General features: G+C 38.8%; 1 protein-coding gene and 2 pseudogenes across 1 annotated transcript in view; all 3 read right to left on the reverse strand.

Moving 5' to 3' along the window:
- Positions 1-15,699, reverse strand: part of DNAH8 (dynein axonemal heavy chain 8) — a 326,150-nt gene that overhangs the window by 277,695 nt on the left and 32,756 nt on the right. The window contains exons 11-14 of the mRNA XM_089918797.1: positions 14,118-14,219; positions 8,369-8,515; positions 3,493-3,690; positions 1,280-1,356 (exon numbers count right to left, since the gene is read on the reverse strand). Coding sequence (XP_089774923.1) covers positions 1,280-1,356; positions 3,493-3,690; positions 8,369-8,515; positions 14,118-14,219 — 524 coding nt within the window. The remainder of the gene's footprint in view (positions 1-1,279; positions 1,357-3,492; positions 3,691-8,368; positions 8,516-14,117; positions 14,220-15,699) is intronic.
- LOC149748200 (dnaJ homolog subfamily C member 2 pseudogene) lies at positions 8,422-12,044 on the reverse strand (annotated as a pseudogene).
- Positions 11,951-14,111, reverse strand: LOC149748201 (dnaJ homolog subfamily C member 2 pseudogene; annotated as a pseudogene).

Here is a 15,699-nt window from a genome sequence, read left to right on the forward strand (position 1 = left end):
AAATGAGAAACACACTTAAGAATTGTTGCAATCCTAAAAATCCATTCACTCATTTGACAGATATTCACACCAGGCCTCATGCATTGCCCTAGGTTACAGTGATGGACAAGACAGGTGTGGTTCCAGCCCTCTTGGAGCCAATGATTACCTTACGGAAAAGGCAGAGATCGGTCAGGAGTGACATAAATAATTATTTAAATTACAAGGGTGCCAGAAATGCATGTAACAGGGGAACCCAGCCAAGTCTGGGAAGTCAAGAAAGGCTTCCTTGAAAAAGTGACATCTGAACTGAGATTAAAAAGATGAGTGCAGAGCTGGCTTAGCAAAGATGGAGGGGAGCTCAATGAATGTCCCCTTGCCAATATTACTGCTCACGTCATCCCAAATCGGCATAATGATATAATGATTTTGTCAGCCAAATGTCACTTCCACTAAGAGACTAAGTTATGCATAGGAAGTACTAGAACCATAACTTTCTGATAATAAAATGAGTCGACACCAGCATACCATAGGTAAAAAGAGAGAGACAGAGACAGAGAAATTGCCAAGAAAATGGTACTGCCATCTGTTTGTACAGTACTGTCACTCATCAAAATCATTATATGTCTGTTTCAACTGTTACGATGGTCTCATGAGGTAAGGTTTCACAGGTATGATCCAACATTAGAGAAATGGGAAAGTCAGACCCAAACCCAAAGTCAGACCCAAACCCAGATCCACTGGCTCTCAGGGGAGAATTTCAAAACGGCCCCTAACATGCGTAGTGAGCCCTTCCTGAGCTGCAAGAAAATGGCTTCTGGTCCAGCCCATCCTTCTAATCCAGGCTTTCCTGCCCTTTAGGGGAGCACCGCTGTCAGGACTAGAAGGAAAGGCAGCTACATAAGCACTCAGGAGGGAAAACAGAAAGTTTGGGGACCTACTATTCTTAGATAATTTCACTGTTAGAAATCCTTTCAGTATGCAGAATTAAACATTATTTGTTCCCTTTCCAATAACACTTATGAAATTAACCTTAACATATTACATAGCTGGGGGAAAATGTGAAATCATTTCCTTATTGAAAGATTTTCCGCTACCAAAAAATGCAATGAAAAATGAAAATGAAAAGTATCATACTATATTTCAATTTTCACAGTCTATTTAATGGTAATTGGGAGATTACTGTTTATAAGTTTTAAAGTTTACATAGGAGAGATTTCCAAAATTTTTTTGAAATTGTTATTTTCAGCTATAAAGTTATCCCACCTAGAAACTATACTGCTTAATGCATTATAAATACCTTTGAAGCAGCTGAAGAGCCTGCTGAGAAGACAAAATTTTTCCAAAAGTGCTGTTCATGAATGCCTGTATTTGTACCTGAAATGCAACATTAATGTTTGAATGATCTTTTGAGTTAAGGAAAAGATTAGTTTTGTTTAACAACAATGAATGATTCTCCTACAGAATCAAAATACGAGCCTTAAATACATCTACCATCTAAGCATCTAGAACTGCACTGTCTGGTATGGTGGCCACTGGCCACATGTTTCTACTGAGCACTTAAAATGTCACTACTTCTAAGTGAGATGTGCTATAAATGTAAAATACACACAAAACTTCAAAGACAGTATGAAAAAAAGAATATCTCATAATGGTTTTTATTAGTGACATGTTAAAATGATAATATTTTGAATATGTTGGGTTGAATAAAGTATATCATTAAAATTAACATCACCTACTTCTTTTTACTTTTATGCACGTGGCTACTAAAAAATTAAAATTATATATGTGGTTTGCATTTGCGGCTCATTATTTATTGGATGTTGACCTAGAGAATTTATCAAATGAGTGAAAGTCCCTTACAAAGTACATTTTTTTGGGAGATTTAGGATTTCTTAGCATGTCGGTAGAGCAGTGTAATGACACTATAGACACCCAGGGTGAACAGGTGTCATTTTCTAACACGGCTGCTCTCAGAAACCTCTTTGCCACACTAAGGAGGAATAAGAAACTGAAAATGTTCTTCCAAGAAACCGAAAATGTTCTTCCAAGACTCCCACCATCCTGAACAGTGAACTCCAAACTCCTGGTGCTCAAGTGATGGAACTGAAGCACTCCGCAAATTACTTTCACTTATAGATTATATTGGTACTGTCTACAAATACATACTACACCCATTAATCAAACATTGTAAAAGGAAGAAAAGTTAAAACACTGGCATATCTTTTTAGATACTAAAAACTTAATATGGCCTCTAAATTTACTGAAAGCTAAACTTGTATCTAAGACCACAGTAAAGGCTTTATAACATATAATCTTATTAATGAATCATAAAAATAATTTAAGCATTAAGTTTTTTAAAAAACACAAATTCCCACTGCTATCAAGATATAACTCCCAAAACCAAATACTAGAAGTAAAAAGTAAAATATGTCTCCCTATCAGAGTCTAACTTTGAAAAACTGAAAGGAAATCTGTGTCAAAAAGAAAAAGTGTTGTTGCTAGAATTTTAGGATCTTTTTAATTTATATTACACAAATTACATACAATATAGTTTTTAGAGAGTCTTTAAAAAAAAAAAAAATGAGAGGGCTTCCCTGGTGGCACAGTTGTTGGGAGTCCGCCTGCCGATGCAGGGGATGCGGGTTCATGCCCCAGTCCGGGAGGATCCCGCGTGCCACGGGGCGGCTGGGCCCATGAGCCGTGGCCGCTGAGCCTGCGCGTCCGGGGCCTGTGCTCCATGGCGGGAGAGGCCACAACAGTGAGAGGCCCGCGTGCCACACACAAAAAATAAAATAAATGAGAAAAAATATATCATCTTCCTCACCTTCTTGGCAAGGATCTAAGACTCAGGAAGTGGGCAGGGTATATTCTTGTCCCTCTCTGTGTCTCCAAGACATTCTGCAGCAAAGAGGAGACTATTCCCTGGGGCTACACCTAGGTTAACAGTTTTCAGTAAGAGAGTAACTGAAGTCATATTAGCCCAAAAGGTGAGAAAGAAACCTGTTACAGTCTCATCCCTCTGGTGTCCCTTCAGCTACGACAGACAGGAGGAGGGTCTCTTCAGAGTCATCCCCTAAGCTGCAGAGAGAATGTGGCCATAAAGCACAGTGCCAAGGGAAGAGTGTTCCATCGTCCTAATCTGCTCTCAAATCTTCTCACACTGAACAAAGAACAAGGCCTACGAATTCTCTCTTACACAGGACAAGTGACACTAGTCCTTGGCACAACAAAAATCGAATATATTTTTTAATACACATTAAAAATAAACCCAGCTACAATAAGCCCTTTGGGCTTCTGGTTAGTTACTGATATCTTTTATTGAATAAGCTCATTTTTCATTAAAAAAAAAAAAAGAAAACATTTTGTGGGCTGGTTAGAAAATTATTCATGCTGGCAAATATTTCTGATCAATTTGCAAGAGTAATTTGTAATAAACAGTAAATATGTGAATTTCAGTACTATTGATTACATTTCAGCTTTACTAAATCAAAAGTATGTATAATTACTTACCTCTAAAGCCTTGATTTTTGCCGTGAAATCTAAGAAATCCATGTCAAATTCTGTCCTTCTTGGATCCAAAATATCATACTGCTTTTTCTTAACACCTTGATATATATTTTTGAATTTTATTGCCATAATGTCTATTCCCTCTATGGGAGAATTGCTCAAGGCTGAATATGTTTGCACAGTAGTTATCATTTCTGTAATCTTAAAACGAAAAGTGTTACTTTAGTTTAAAAGTTAGAAATTAGCACCCTTCCCTAGAATTAACTCTTAATGAATCAATGATTTTTAAAAAACAAGCCAATAAACAGGCTTTAGAATCATTTAAGGTAAAACCAACCAGAGGAGATAAAACAGAAGACAAATTTCTGTTCCAGTCATTACTACTCTTAGACTATTTAAGACAGAGGATGTTCTGCCATAAGTAGAGAGAGTTTAGAGCCTTTCTCAGAATCTGATCACCTTGTCTTCCAAGAGGAGGTAGGGTGGTGAGGGACAGTGAGTAAAAGCCCTTGCAGATGTCTAAATAGTTTCAGCATTTTGTTCTTGAGAATGTTCTGAAAATCGTCTCACTGGATCACTGGATTCAAAAGTGTTACCATTTTTCTGGCCCTCAACATAGTTCTGATATGTAACATTAGCATAATTCCACATTCAGGCAAAGGAAAGGTCACACAATCCTGAAAGATGACTGTAGTCACTTCTGACCCCTAAAGAACCCCGGAAAATCCTCACAATGAACTTTATTTCAGAAACAGCTGGCTCCATCTCAACGTACCAACACCACCTACTTCACCAAAAAAAAAAAAAAAAAAAAGTCTTTCATGCCCACAGGCTACTCAGTTCCTTAATATTCATCAAAATGATTCCCCATTTTGATTCCTGCTCTGGAAAACAATGCTCAAAGCTTCCCACTCCTTCGCTTCTCTCCCACAAATGTTCAGGGTGAGAAGAAAACTAAAGACAGAGCTCTGGGAAACCAAATTCATCAATATTGGGAAACCAAAATTCACCAAAATTTACATGGCAGGAACAGGAAGAAGAAACAAGGGATATTATATACAATTCTGGTTCTTTAGGGCAGACTAACACTCAATGCACCAAGTCTCCACCTACCAAAAAACATGCATTTCAGGCACCCTAAGCTGACACACTAGCACTTTCCTCCTCACTTGTTCCTTAAAGATCCCCAACATCTCTGCCCACCTCTGAGGTCTTGGTTCTCCAACCCCAAGCTCAATCCTATCTGTCCTTTGACTTTCGTACTTGGTCATCCTGACATCTGAATCTGAGCTTTCCCTAACAGGCTCTGGCTTAGCCTGCCCTTCTGTCTCTCCTCTTCAACTATTTAAGAGCTCATAGGGGTGGTCCCACAGTGGTCCCTGCTGTGCCCCACTCAGCAGGGGAAGCCCACCAAGGCCATTCAGTAACCACCTCTAGAGGATTATAAAAATTCTGGCCACATTTCCAGGTAACTATTATGCCCCACCTTTAAGAATCTGGACACCAACATCCACCAGTTACACCTGGGAGAGATGCCAGTCAGCCAAGGAATTCTTAGCACAGGGGAGTTGGAATAACCTAGTAACCAGGATGCACTTCAAGTAAGGCCCCTAGGGAGTGCTGCGTTGGCTCTGACTGCTGAGCCTTTGTGGCATGAAGTTGTATCCTTAAGACTACAGGCAGGGCTTCTCCAGAGGTAAGGCAGGGGAGTAGCTAATGTAGCTGGCCATTATTACCCACTCCCTCTAGCATCAGGAATGCTTGGGCTGCTGCTTTACAGATGGATGTTCATTATGCCCAGCATTAGACCTGCCACCAAAGATCTTTACTGTACACGGGCTAATAATTAAGGTCCAGCCTGGAAACTCTACCAAATGTAAAACTGCACCCAAGTTAGCAAGGGCCCCCGCTCCTGGAAAAATTAACAGTAACCAGGACTCACCTCCAGGTTTACATTCTAATGGTTTCCGAAATGTTAAACATTTCTGTAGAACAGGTCCTGACCAACGGGGCTTATTATTCATTTGACCCATGCCAATATCATTCTAAATTGGACATTTGTCCCCAAGAAATCCTCACTATTCACAAAACAGCCTCACACAACATCTTCCCAGATGTGGCACCAAAAGCACAAGCAACAAAAGAAATACTTGATAAATTGGACTTCAACAAAATTTAAAACTTCCTGCTTCAAGGAATTCCCTGGCGGTCCAGTGGGCAAGACTCCGCCCTCCCAATGCAGGGGGCCCAGGTTCGATCCCTGGTCGGGGAACTAGATCCCACATGTATGCCACAACTAAGAAGTCCGTATGCTGCAACTAAGAGCCAGCATGCTGCAACGAAGATCCCATGGGCCGCAACTAAGACTCAGTGCAGCCAAAATAAATAAATAAATATTAAAGCAAAACAAAACAAAACATCCTGTTTCAAAGAACACAATCAAGAAAGTGAAAAGATAAGCTGTAGAAAGAGAGAAAATATTTGAAAATCATATCTGATAAGGGACTTAAGACCCAGAATATATAAAGAACGCTTATAAACTGAACTACGAAAACACAAATAACTAAATTTAAAACGTGCAAAGAATTTAAACAGAAATTTCTCCAAAGAAGAAATACAGATGGACAATAAGCATTTAAAAAGATGCTCAACACGGGCTTCTCTGGTGACGCAGTGGTTGAGAGTCTGCCTGCCAATGCAGGGGACACGGGTTCGTGCCCCGGTCCAGGAAGATCCCACATGCCACGGAGCGGCTGGGCCCGTGAGCCATGGCCGCTGAGCCTGCGCGTCCGGAGCCTGTGCTCCGCAACGGGAGAGGCCACGACAGTGAGAGGCCCGCGTACCGCAAAAAAAAAAAAAAAAAAAAAAGATGCTCAACACCATTAGTCATCAGGGAAATGCAAATCAAAACTACAATGAGATGTCACTTCACACCCACTAGGACGGCTAAATTCAAAAAGACAGACAATAAGTGTTACAAGGATGCAGAGAAATTGGAACCCTCATACATTGCTTATGAGACTATAAAATGATGCAACTACTTGGAAAAACAGTTTGGCACTTCCTCAATAAAGGTAAACATGGAGTTATTATCTGACCCAGCAATTCCACTCCTATGCATATACTCAAAAGAAATGACAACATACGTTCACACAAAAACACATATATATATATTCATAGCAGCATTAGTCGTAATAGCCAAAAACTAGGAAAAACCAAATGTCCACCAACAAATGAATGGATAAGTAAAATATGGTATATCCAAATGATGGAATATTATTCAGCAATTAAAAGGAATACTACAACATAGATGAACCTTGAAAATACTATACTAAGTGAAAGAAGCCAGTCACAAAAGACCACATATTATATGATTCCATTTATATGAAATGTCGAGAATAGGCAAATCTATAGAAACAGAAAGTAGATTAGCAGGTGCTTAGGGCTGGGTACAGAGGAGAATGGGGTATCACTGCTAATGGGCACAGGGTTTCTTTTAGTGGGAATGAAAATGTTCTAAAATTAGATGGTGGTATAGTTGCACAATCCTGTGAATATATTGGAAAACATTGACTTGCACACTTTAAATGAATACATTATATGGTTTGTGAATTGTATCTCAGTTAAGCTGCTAAAGAAACAAACAAAAAACAGCCCCACTCAGTAACTTGGTTTTGTTCATCACCCATATTTTCCTATGCTGGCATGTATAGGAAATGCCCTTCAACTTGTGAAATGCCCCCCACCAATTTCCAACAAATGACGAGCAGACTCCTGTTATTAGGACTTAGGGAGTTGGCAGAACGGTGGGGCCATGGGGAGGGTGGTACCTAGATGATATCTTTGTAGGCTTTGCAAAGGTTGATTCGAAGAAGCCTCTGATATGGGCTGCCCTGTATCCCCTGGAAAAACATCACTCCTCTCCAGCCAGTCCTAATCAATGAATGAATCAAAAGTGCTGAAGGGCTTCCCTGGTGGCGCAGTGGTTGAGAGTCCGCCTGCCAATGCAGGGGACACGGGTTCATGCCCTGGTCCGGGAAGATCCCATATGCCGCGGAGCGGCTGGGCCCGTGAGCCTTGGTCGCTGAGCCTGCGCGTCCGGAGCCTGTGCTCCGCAACGGGAGAGGCCGCAACAGTGAGAGGTCTGCGTACCGCAAAAAAAAAAAAAAAAGGGTGCTGAAGTTTCTAACCCATATCCGCCCAGCAAAGACATTGTCCATACAATCTCTATGTTTAGACCATATATATGGCCTAGTAAGAGAAGGTACTCACACATCCAGATATGACACAACTACTGGGTTCTGCCAGATATTGCAGATATGTCACCTCACACCTTTTCTCAGCCTGATACAATGGTTAAGAGCAGAGGCTTTAAGTTCAAGCTCTATAGGTAAAGATAGAATTGAGGTCTCAAGAGAAGTGAAAGTCTGCAATAGCTTTTGTGAGACGGGCAGAAGATAGTAATTAGGAATGAAAAAATAAGTTATAATAAAATGCAGTAGGGCTTCCCTGGTGGCGCAGTGGTTGAGAGTCCGCCTGCCGATGCAGGGGACGTGGGTTCGTGCCCCGGTCCGGGAAGATTCCACATGCCACGGAGCGGCTGGGCCCGCGAGCCACGGCCACTGAGCCTGCGTATCTGGAGCCTGTGCTCCGCAACAGGAGGGGCCACAACAGTGAGAGGCCCGCGTAACGCAAAAAAATAAAAAAATAAAATAAATAAAGTAAAATAAAATGCAGTAATCTATGAGTAATAGTGGATGAGTCAGATCAATAGTAAGACAAGAGATCTGGAAAAATAATTCTCAGTGATGCTACATAAAGTATGAAATAACTGGAAAGGTACGGTTGGTAGTGGCAACTGTGGCTGCACGACGCTTACCTTCTCCAGTCTTTTGCAGAAAGCTTCAAATTTTCCAAATATATACATTTCTGAAACCTCAAAAGATTTTTCTCCTGAGGATTCTAAAATCTGTTTCCTTGTTTTGTGAAAAGATGTCTGATATTCCTTGAATAGAAAAATGCAGTCCTATGCGAGATTTAAAAGGGGTATAGTACATAGTGAGACACTTGTTTATGAGTGAAAAATTCAAAAATTCTATCCTCACACAAAACTGATCACATCAACCCCTCAATAGGGGCTGCCGCTGTTAACATTAAAAATTCAAGTTCTCTGCCCACACATTGAAAGGCCTATGAAAATCAATAGTTTTTTTTTTCTATTTTACAATATAGTCTCATCTTCTTTATCCTCAATATTTCCCCTTAACTCTTATCCTTATCAAAGTTACCACATACACTATTTGTTGTCATGTTTTCATGGCTCATCAGAGCTCCCAGGAGGCCAAAAATTATGTATCAATTCTGTCTATTTTCAATTATCTATCTAGTCAGTTGGCATCTTTTAATCAGCATTATTCACATACAGGTATAAAAAACATAAAGACTGTGCAATACTGATTTATCATCCAACTGTCATTTCTCCATGAGGAGATCATAAAGTCTTTGATGGGTGCATTGCTGAAATCCTAATATTTGACTACAGCTATACCAGGTCAGTTCAACCAGGCTAAAAAAAGAGGACGTTGTGGACTTCCCTGGTGGCGCAGTGGTTGAGAGTCCACCTGCCGATGCAGGGGACGTGGGTTCGTGCCCCGGTCCGGGAGGATCCCACATGCCGCAGAGCGGCTGGGCCCGTGAGCCATGGCCGCTGGGCCGGCACGTCCGGAGCCTGTGCTCTGCGGCAGGACAGGCCACAACAGTGAGAGGCCCGCGTACCGCAAAAAAAATAAAATAAAATAAAGAGGACATTGTCACTAGGCTCCAGTAGGAACTCACTGTCATGTCCAGCTAACCAAACCATCTTAAAAAAAAATAATGTTAAACTTTTTCAAAGCCACCAATGGCCAGTCAAATCTTTAACATAATGCCAGCTCCCTGGTTCTGACTCTTCCAGCTCCCTCTTCACTCTATAAGGACCTTTGTGCTTACGCTGGTCCCACTTAGATAATCCAGGATAATCTCTCCATCCTTAATTCCTCCTGTAACCTTAATTCCCCCTTGACATTTAATATATTCACAAATTCCGGGGATTAGGATGTGGACATCCTTATTCTGCCTACCTCAGCCACTAAATCAGAATTTCTGTGAGTGAGACTCAGGAATCCATACTTTCAACCAGTTGCCCCGGTGATTCCTATAAACATTCAAGCTTATATAACTAGTCTCATACCTACTTCTAGCTATGATACACCTCCCCACCTCTCAATCTCTAAAACAGAATCATTACTCTCTTCGAGGTCACTGATTATTTTTCACTTATTAAACAAAAGTTTAGGGACTTCCCTGGTGGTCCAGTGGTTAAGACTCCAGGCTCCCAATGCAGGGGACCCGGGTTTGATCCCTAGTCAAGGAACTAGATCCTGCATGCTGCAACTAAAAGAATCCAGCATGCCACAATGAAGATCTCGCATGTGCCAATAAAGATGCCAGCGCAGCCAAATAAATAAATAAATATTAAAAAAAAAAGAAAGTTTCTTGGTGCCTACCATATGTTAGGAACTCCTTGAGATGCTAGGAGTACAGATAAGATCCCTACCCTCCTGGAATATGCCATCTAATAGGAATTACTTTCTATTACTTCTTCTTCACCAACCAATTCCTTCCTGTTGGACAGATAACATCCTGAATAACAATTCTTCTCATTGCTTCCTCCAACTCATCTGAAAATTATTCCCCAAAACTATACAATAAAAGTATCCTGAAAAAATTTCAGATGTAGTAGAAAGCAAGTTAAACTAGAATGCAGAAAACCAAGCTTTCATTTCTAATTCAGTAAGTAAATGGCTAGTGACTTGAAGCATATTAAAACAATTATGAGAATAAATTGCTAAGTTCTATGTCAAGAGTCCTGGTTTCTGCCAATTGGACAATTTGGGGGGAATGATTTCTCACTCCCACTCCCAAAATTAACCCTGGAGAAACTATAGAGGGAAACATGGAATCCAGCAAATAACAATAACAACGAAAACAGAAGTGAAACTCCTGGGAGGAGGTTGGGTTGTTCTGAATCTGAGGATTGAGTGAGCAAGAATGATTAAGAAAACAGAGAAGATAAGTAATATTGTTAATGAATAAGGGGACATATTACATAACAAGGCAAAGATTAGTAAGAAAATATTATCAACATTATGCCAATAAATTACAAATTTTAGAAAAATTGAAGAAATTCCTCAAAAATATAAACCTACAAAAACTGTCTCAAGAAGAAATAGAAAGAATAGTCAAATAACTAGTTTTTTTAAATGAAGCAATATGTATTTATAAAACATATATATAAGGGATTAATATCTAGAATATATAAAGAATTCCTCCAACTCAACAAAAACAGAACCCACTTCAAAAATGAGTAAAGGATTTGAATAGACATGTCTCCAAAGAAGATATACAAATGGCCAATAAGCACATGAAAAGATGCTCAACCATCACTAGCCATTAGGGACATGCAAATCAAAACACAATAAGATACCATTTAGTATGCATTAGGATACCTATTACCAAAAAAAAGAGAAAATAACAAGTATTGGCACGGTGTGGAGAAACTGGAACTCTTGTGCATTGTTGGTGAGAATGTGAAATGGAAGAGCTGCTAGGGAAAACAGTTTGGTGGTTCCACAAAAAGTTAAAAACAGAACTGCCATATGATCCAGCAATTTCACTTCTAGGTATATACCCAAAATAATTGAAAGCAGAGACTCAAAGAGATCATTAAACAGCAATGTTCATAGCAGCATTATTCGCAATAGTTGCAAGGTGGTAACAATCCAAATGTCTATCAAAAGATGAATGAATAAACAAAATGTGGTATATCCATACAATGGGATATTACTCAGCCATAACGAAATGAAATTCTGATACATGCTACATCTTTCAGGTATATTTACTGGATACATTTTCAAAGCTCATTCCAAAAGCTTCTGTGCTTCTGTTGTCAAGAGGTGAAATCTGCACATGGATTTTCAAATTGTTCTGAGGTGTTATATTGACAGTTTGAGGCTCTACTCCACACAGTATGTCATCTTTCTGATGAGGGCCAAGTTTTGGGAGACGGTTCTTTGCCAATAAAATCTTTGGCAGTTCTTTTGACTTCCAGAAGTAGAATGTGTGTTCATGTACTTGGCAATAACTTCCCATCTTGAATTTGTCCCAGCAAGAAAGAGGCTCACAGTTTTAATTAGCAATTGCAGATCAATTCTCTTCTGAAAAAATTTTACTGCCATTTCCACCTTCAACAGTTGATGTCTCTGCATTCTTAGATACTTGGCACATACAAGCCTCAATTTCCTCTTTCTCTTTTCTAATTTGCTCATTAATTTCTTCTGTTTTGGCAGAGCAGCAATTCCTGTTTCTTTTGTAGGTGATGCGAATGTTTCATTTAAGTACAGTAAGCTTGCAAGTTCGAGCCTATTGCAAAGTTTTTCCACTTCTTCCACCATTTTTACTGGCTTTATCTCATCATCAGGAAAGTAATTCCAGGTCTTCCATGAACTTTGAAGTTTTTGCTACCTTTCTCTTTTCTTATATAATTGACATATAACATTATATTAGTTTCAGGCGTACAACATAATGATTTGATATTGCCTTTCCCTCTTAATGGTTTTTTTTCCTGGTTATCCTTTTTCTTCTTCGCCAGTAATGCCTTTTGTCTAACTTCCTCTTTCTCCTTACCTATCCAAGCAGCTCCTAATTCACCTCATCTCTGCTTTTCTTTAGCTTCTTCCTTCTTCAATTTTCCTTCAGCTTTTGCTTTTTCCTCTGCTTCTTTCTTGGCTTTTTCTTTTTCTTTGAATTTTTAAAATCCTTGCATCACAGTTATATGCATTATCAACTAACATTCAGTTCATTTTTTCTTTGTGCCCTTGTTGCTCTGTTCTGCTTTTCAATCTCTCTCCTTTCATCAGGACATTCTGCTTTTTTTTCCTTCATTTAAATAAGAAAAATTCTCTCCAATAATAAAAATTACGCCAGCAGGAATAAAATGCCTCTGCATCGTCAAATGATGAATTCATATCACCAAGTTTAGGAACTTTTTCTTTTTTACCACCTGTAATGCATTTCAAACACTTGGGAAAACACTTAGAAGAAATTGTCCTTTGCTTCACTTTTCTAAGGAACTGAGTTATCAAAAGTAAGATCTACACTGTTAATTTCTCCTGTTTTCACTGACTCAGACATTTCATAAGTTTTAGTTATGCAAGTGAAGTTGTCATTATCTCCTTCTATAACTGATTCACCAGCTGCTTTTGGTATTGCTTAGAACCACTGCTTTATGTGCTGCTTTGGTCTCTCTCTGCATAACTTTGTATTTTACATGAACAAATCCAAGAACTGCATAATGATTCTGGTTCTTCCAGTCGTTGAGATCAAGTGTTTTCAGGAAGAGAAACTATCCTAACTGCAGTTCCTCATCGTCTGTTTCATTTAAGTACATCTTCTGTTTCCTCTGACAACTCTTTCTTACCCTCCAGTTCCAGAGGACAGACAGTGGTGATGAGAGTGCTCAGGGCCAACCCTGCAAGCACAGCAGTTCACATCCTAGGTGGAGGGCACTGAGCATCCTTTCTTGCTCTACCGCAACAGTCCCAGCCTCCCACCTAGGCTCTACAAAGCCCAGGAACCAGCACATGAAGAAAGCCAATAACCACTTCCAGATGGAGACTTGCTGGTATGGCCATTTCTTTCAGACTTTCAAAATAACAGATCGCTTTGATTTTCTACAAACTCTTCTAGAGGCTAGAAAAGAGGGAAGTACTTCCTTCCCCTCCTCCAGTCGTACTTATTCTGAGACCTTAGTGCCAGAAACACTAACAAGGACACTATGAGAAAGGAAAAATTACAGGCTATCTCTCTCATGAATATAGTTGCAAAAAGCCCTAAAGAAAATTGTAGCAAAGTGAATTTAAGAATGTTTTTAAAAAGATAATTACACCATGACTAAGTTGAGTTTATCCTAGGGATATTAGAATAGTTTCATTTTAGAAAACCTAAAAATGTCATCTATAACATTAATAGATTGAGGAGAAAAATCTTATAAGCTCCTCAAAAAATATGTGCTAAAAAATTTTTTCAAAACCCATTCATAACTTTTAATAATATCTCCTAGTACTAAAACTAGGAATAAAACTTCCTTGAATCTAATCAATTATGTATTAAAGCATCAAACTAAATGGGGAAATGTTAGAAGCATTTTCTTCCAAAAGAAGATCAGAATCAGATGCCAACTATTACCAGGTCTATTTAAGGATGCATGGCAATCCTAACCAATGCAAAAAGGCAAGAAAATGAAATTAACAGGGGCTGGAGTAAAAGATGGGGGCCAGAGCATATGAAATGGCACATGCGAGGTGTCTGATACAGGCAGCCATGGACAAGATGAGGATTAAATTATGCCCTGACAGGAGCACTAAGCATAAAGGGAAGTAGATAATTTTAATGAAGTTCTTTTTATATGCTCATGCTACTCTGTACAATGTTTTTTCAAAGTTAACATGCTTTGTCAATGAAAAAAGTAAGCGAAAGTGGGCCAGATGGTAAAAGCTTCACTTTATGAAAATAAAAATACTTATACAAACCTGAATTTTCTTTAGTACAACTGGTATTTCCTGATCCCATACATGGTTAGTTCCCCCATCAGAAATATATGCTTTACATGCTGTCACCATTTGATTTGTTACCTAAAATAAATATAAGTCCAGAATAACTATAGGTAGAGAAAGAAATAAAATTTAAGTTTTTTAAATCACAAGCATAAAAATATGATAAATAGAAACCTTATGGAATGAATTAATTACAGAATATAAAAAACAAAGAAATATACATTCCAGGTAAAACAAAGAAAACCCAAAGTCACATTTACCTACTGTATTTAAGTCTACGTCACTGAGGCCATCAATTTCAAAGTCAACTATATTTTCTCTTTGTCTAGTTCTCCTCTAATTAGGTCTTGATCCAGTCCAACTGTGATTCTTCTCCATCCTTCAACATGCAAACTAAATATTAAGTTAACCACCTCTCACATCCCCCAAAATAAAGAAGGAAAAAAAAAAAGCAAGACAGCCATTTAAATGGTCTGGAAGTTAAACCAAGATGGCAGGCTGACACACAGAAATTTTGGAGAATTCCTAAAATATGGAAATCACACAGTACCAAATCTACAGAGAAAAAAAGACTAGAGAAAGCCAGAACCCGGTTCTGGAGAAGGTTACTTGAAGGTAGAACAGTTATGGAAATTTTTCAAGATGGGAGACAATGTGAGGTAACCCTCAGTTGTAACCCTGAACACCGAATTTAGAGCAACTTGTACAGCAGGCAACAGCGACATATGCTGAAAGGACAAAGGTATGAGTGTGGACCACAGTCTTCGAGAAGTGTGGCCCAGGTAGCTACTGCACTCTCAGGAGGACATATCAGAGAAAAAGCTATTCTCACTCCCCTCCAAACAGTAAGTTATACTCCTTACTCACAAGAGACAGACAAAATAAACAGAACAGGGAGGCAAATCAGCAGTCTCAAACACAAAGATGGGCAGACAACCAAGAATCACCAAGCAACTGAAGAAAACAAACATGGTAACAGAAGCATTAAATTCAACAAAGAGAGAAAATACAGAAAAGATATATGTAAAATCTTTTAAAATATTTTTTACTAAGTTTATAAGAAAGATATGAGAGGATTTTTACATCATGAAAGAAAAGAACTCGGAAATTGAATTTTTTTTTGATGCACCGACCAGCAATTGGGACATAAATGAACAGTCAATGAGTGAGCTGAAAGGTCAAAGGACAAAGATGGACCCCCAAAAAAAAAAAGTTAAGGAACATGGATTTTAGATTCAAGGGGAGAGAATAAATTGAATAGGTGGATAAGAAATAATCAGAGGTAAACAGGAAAACTTCCCAGGAATGAAGAGAGAGGAATGAAACAACCCAGCAAGTATAGAACAAGATAAAGGTAAAAAGAACCACATCACTTTGAAATTTTAGAAGTTCAAGAATGAAGAAAAAAATCCTACAAGCTTCCTGGGAGAATAAAATAGGTTTCCCACAAAGAAAAAAAAATCAGATTAGCATCAAATTTCTTATCAACAATTGTAGATAGTATACAACAGTATCTTTACAGTTCCAGGAAAAAATTATATTGAACTTAAGAATCTCA

The sequence above is a fragment of the Delphinapterus leucas genome, chromosome 10, assembly GCF_059928025.1.
Source record: "Delphinapterus leucas isolate spDelLeu-1000000601 "Yukka" chromosome 10, BTC_Dleu_Yukka2, whole genome shotgun sequence".
NCBI classification, from domain to species: Eukaryota; Metazoa; Chordata; class Mammalia; order Artiodactyla; family Monodontidae; genus Delphinapterus; species Delphinapterus leucas.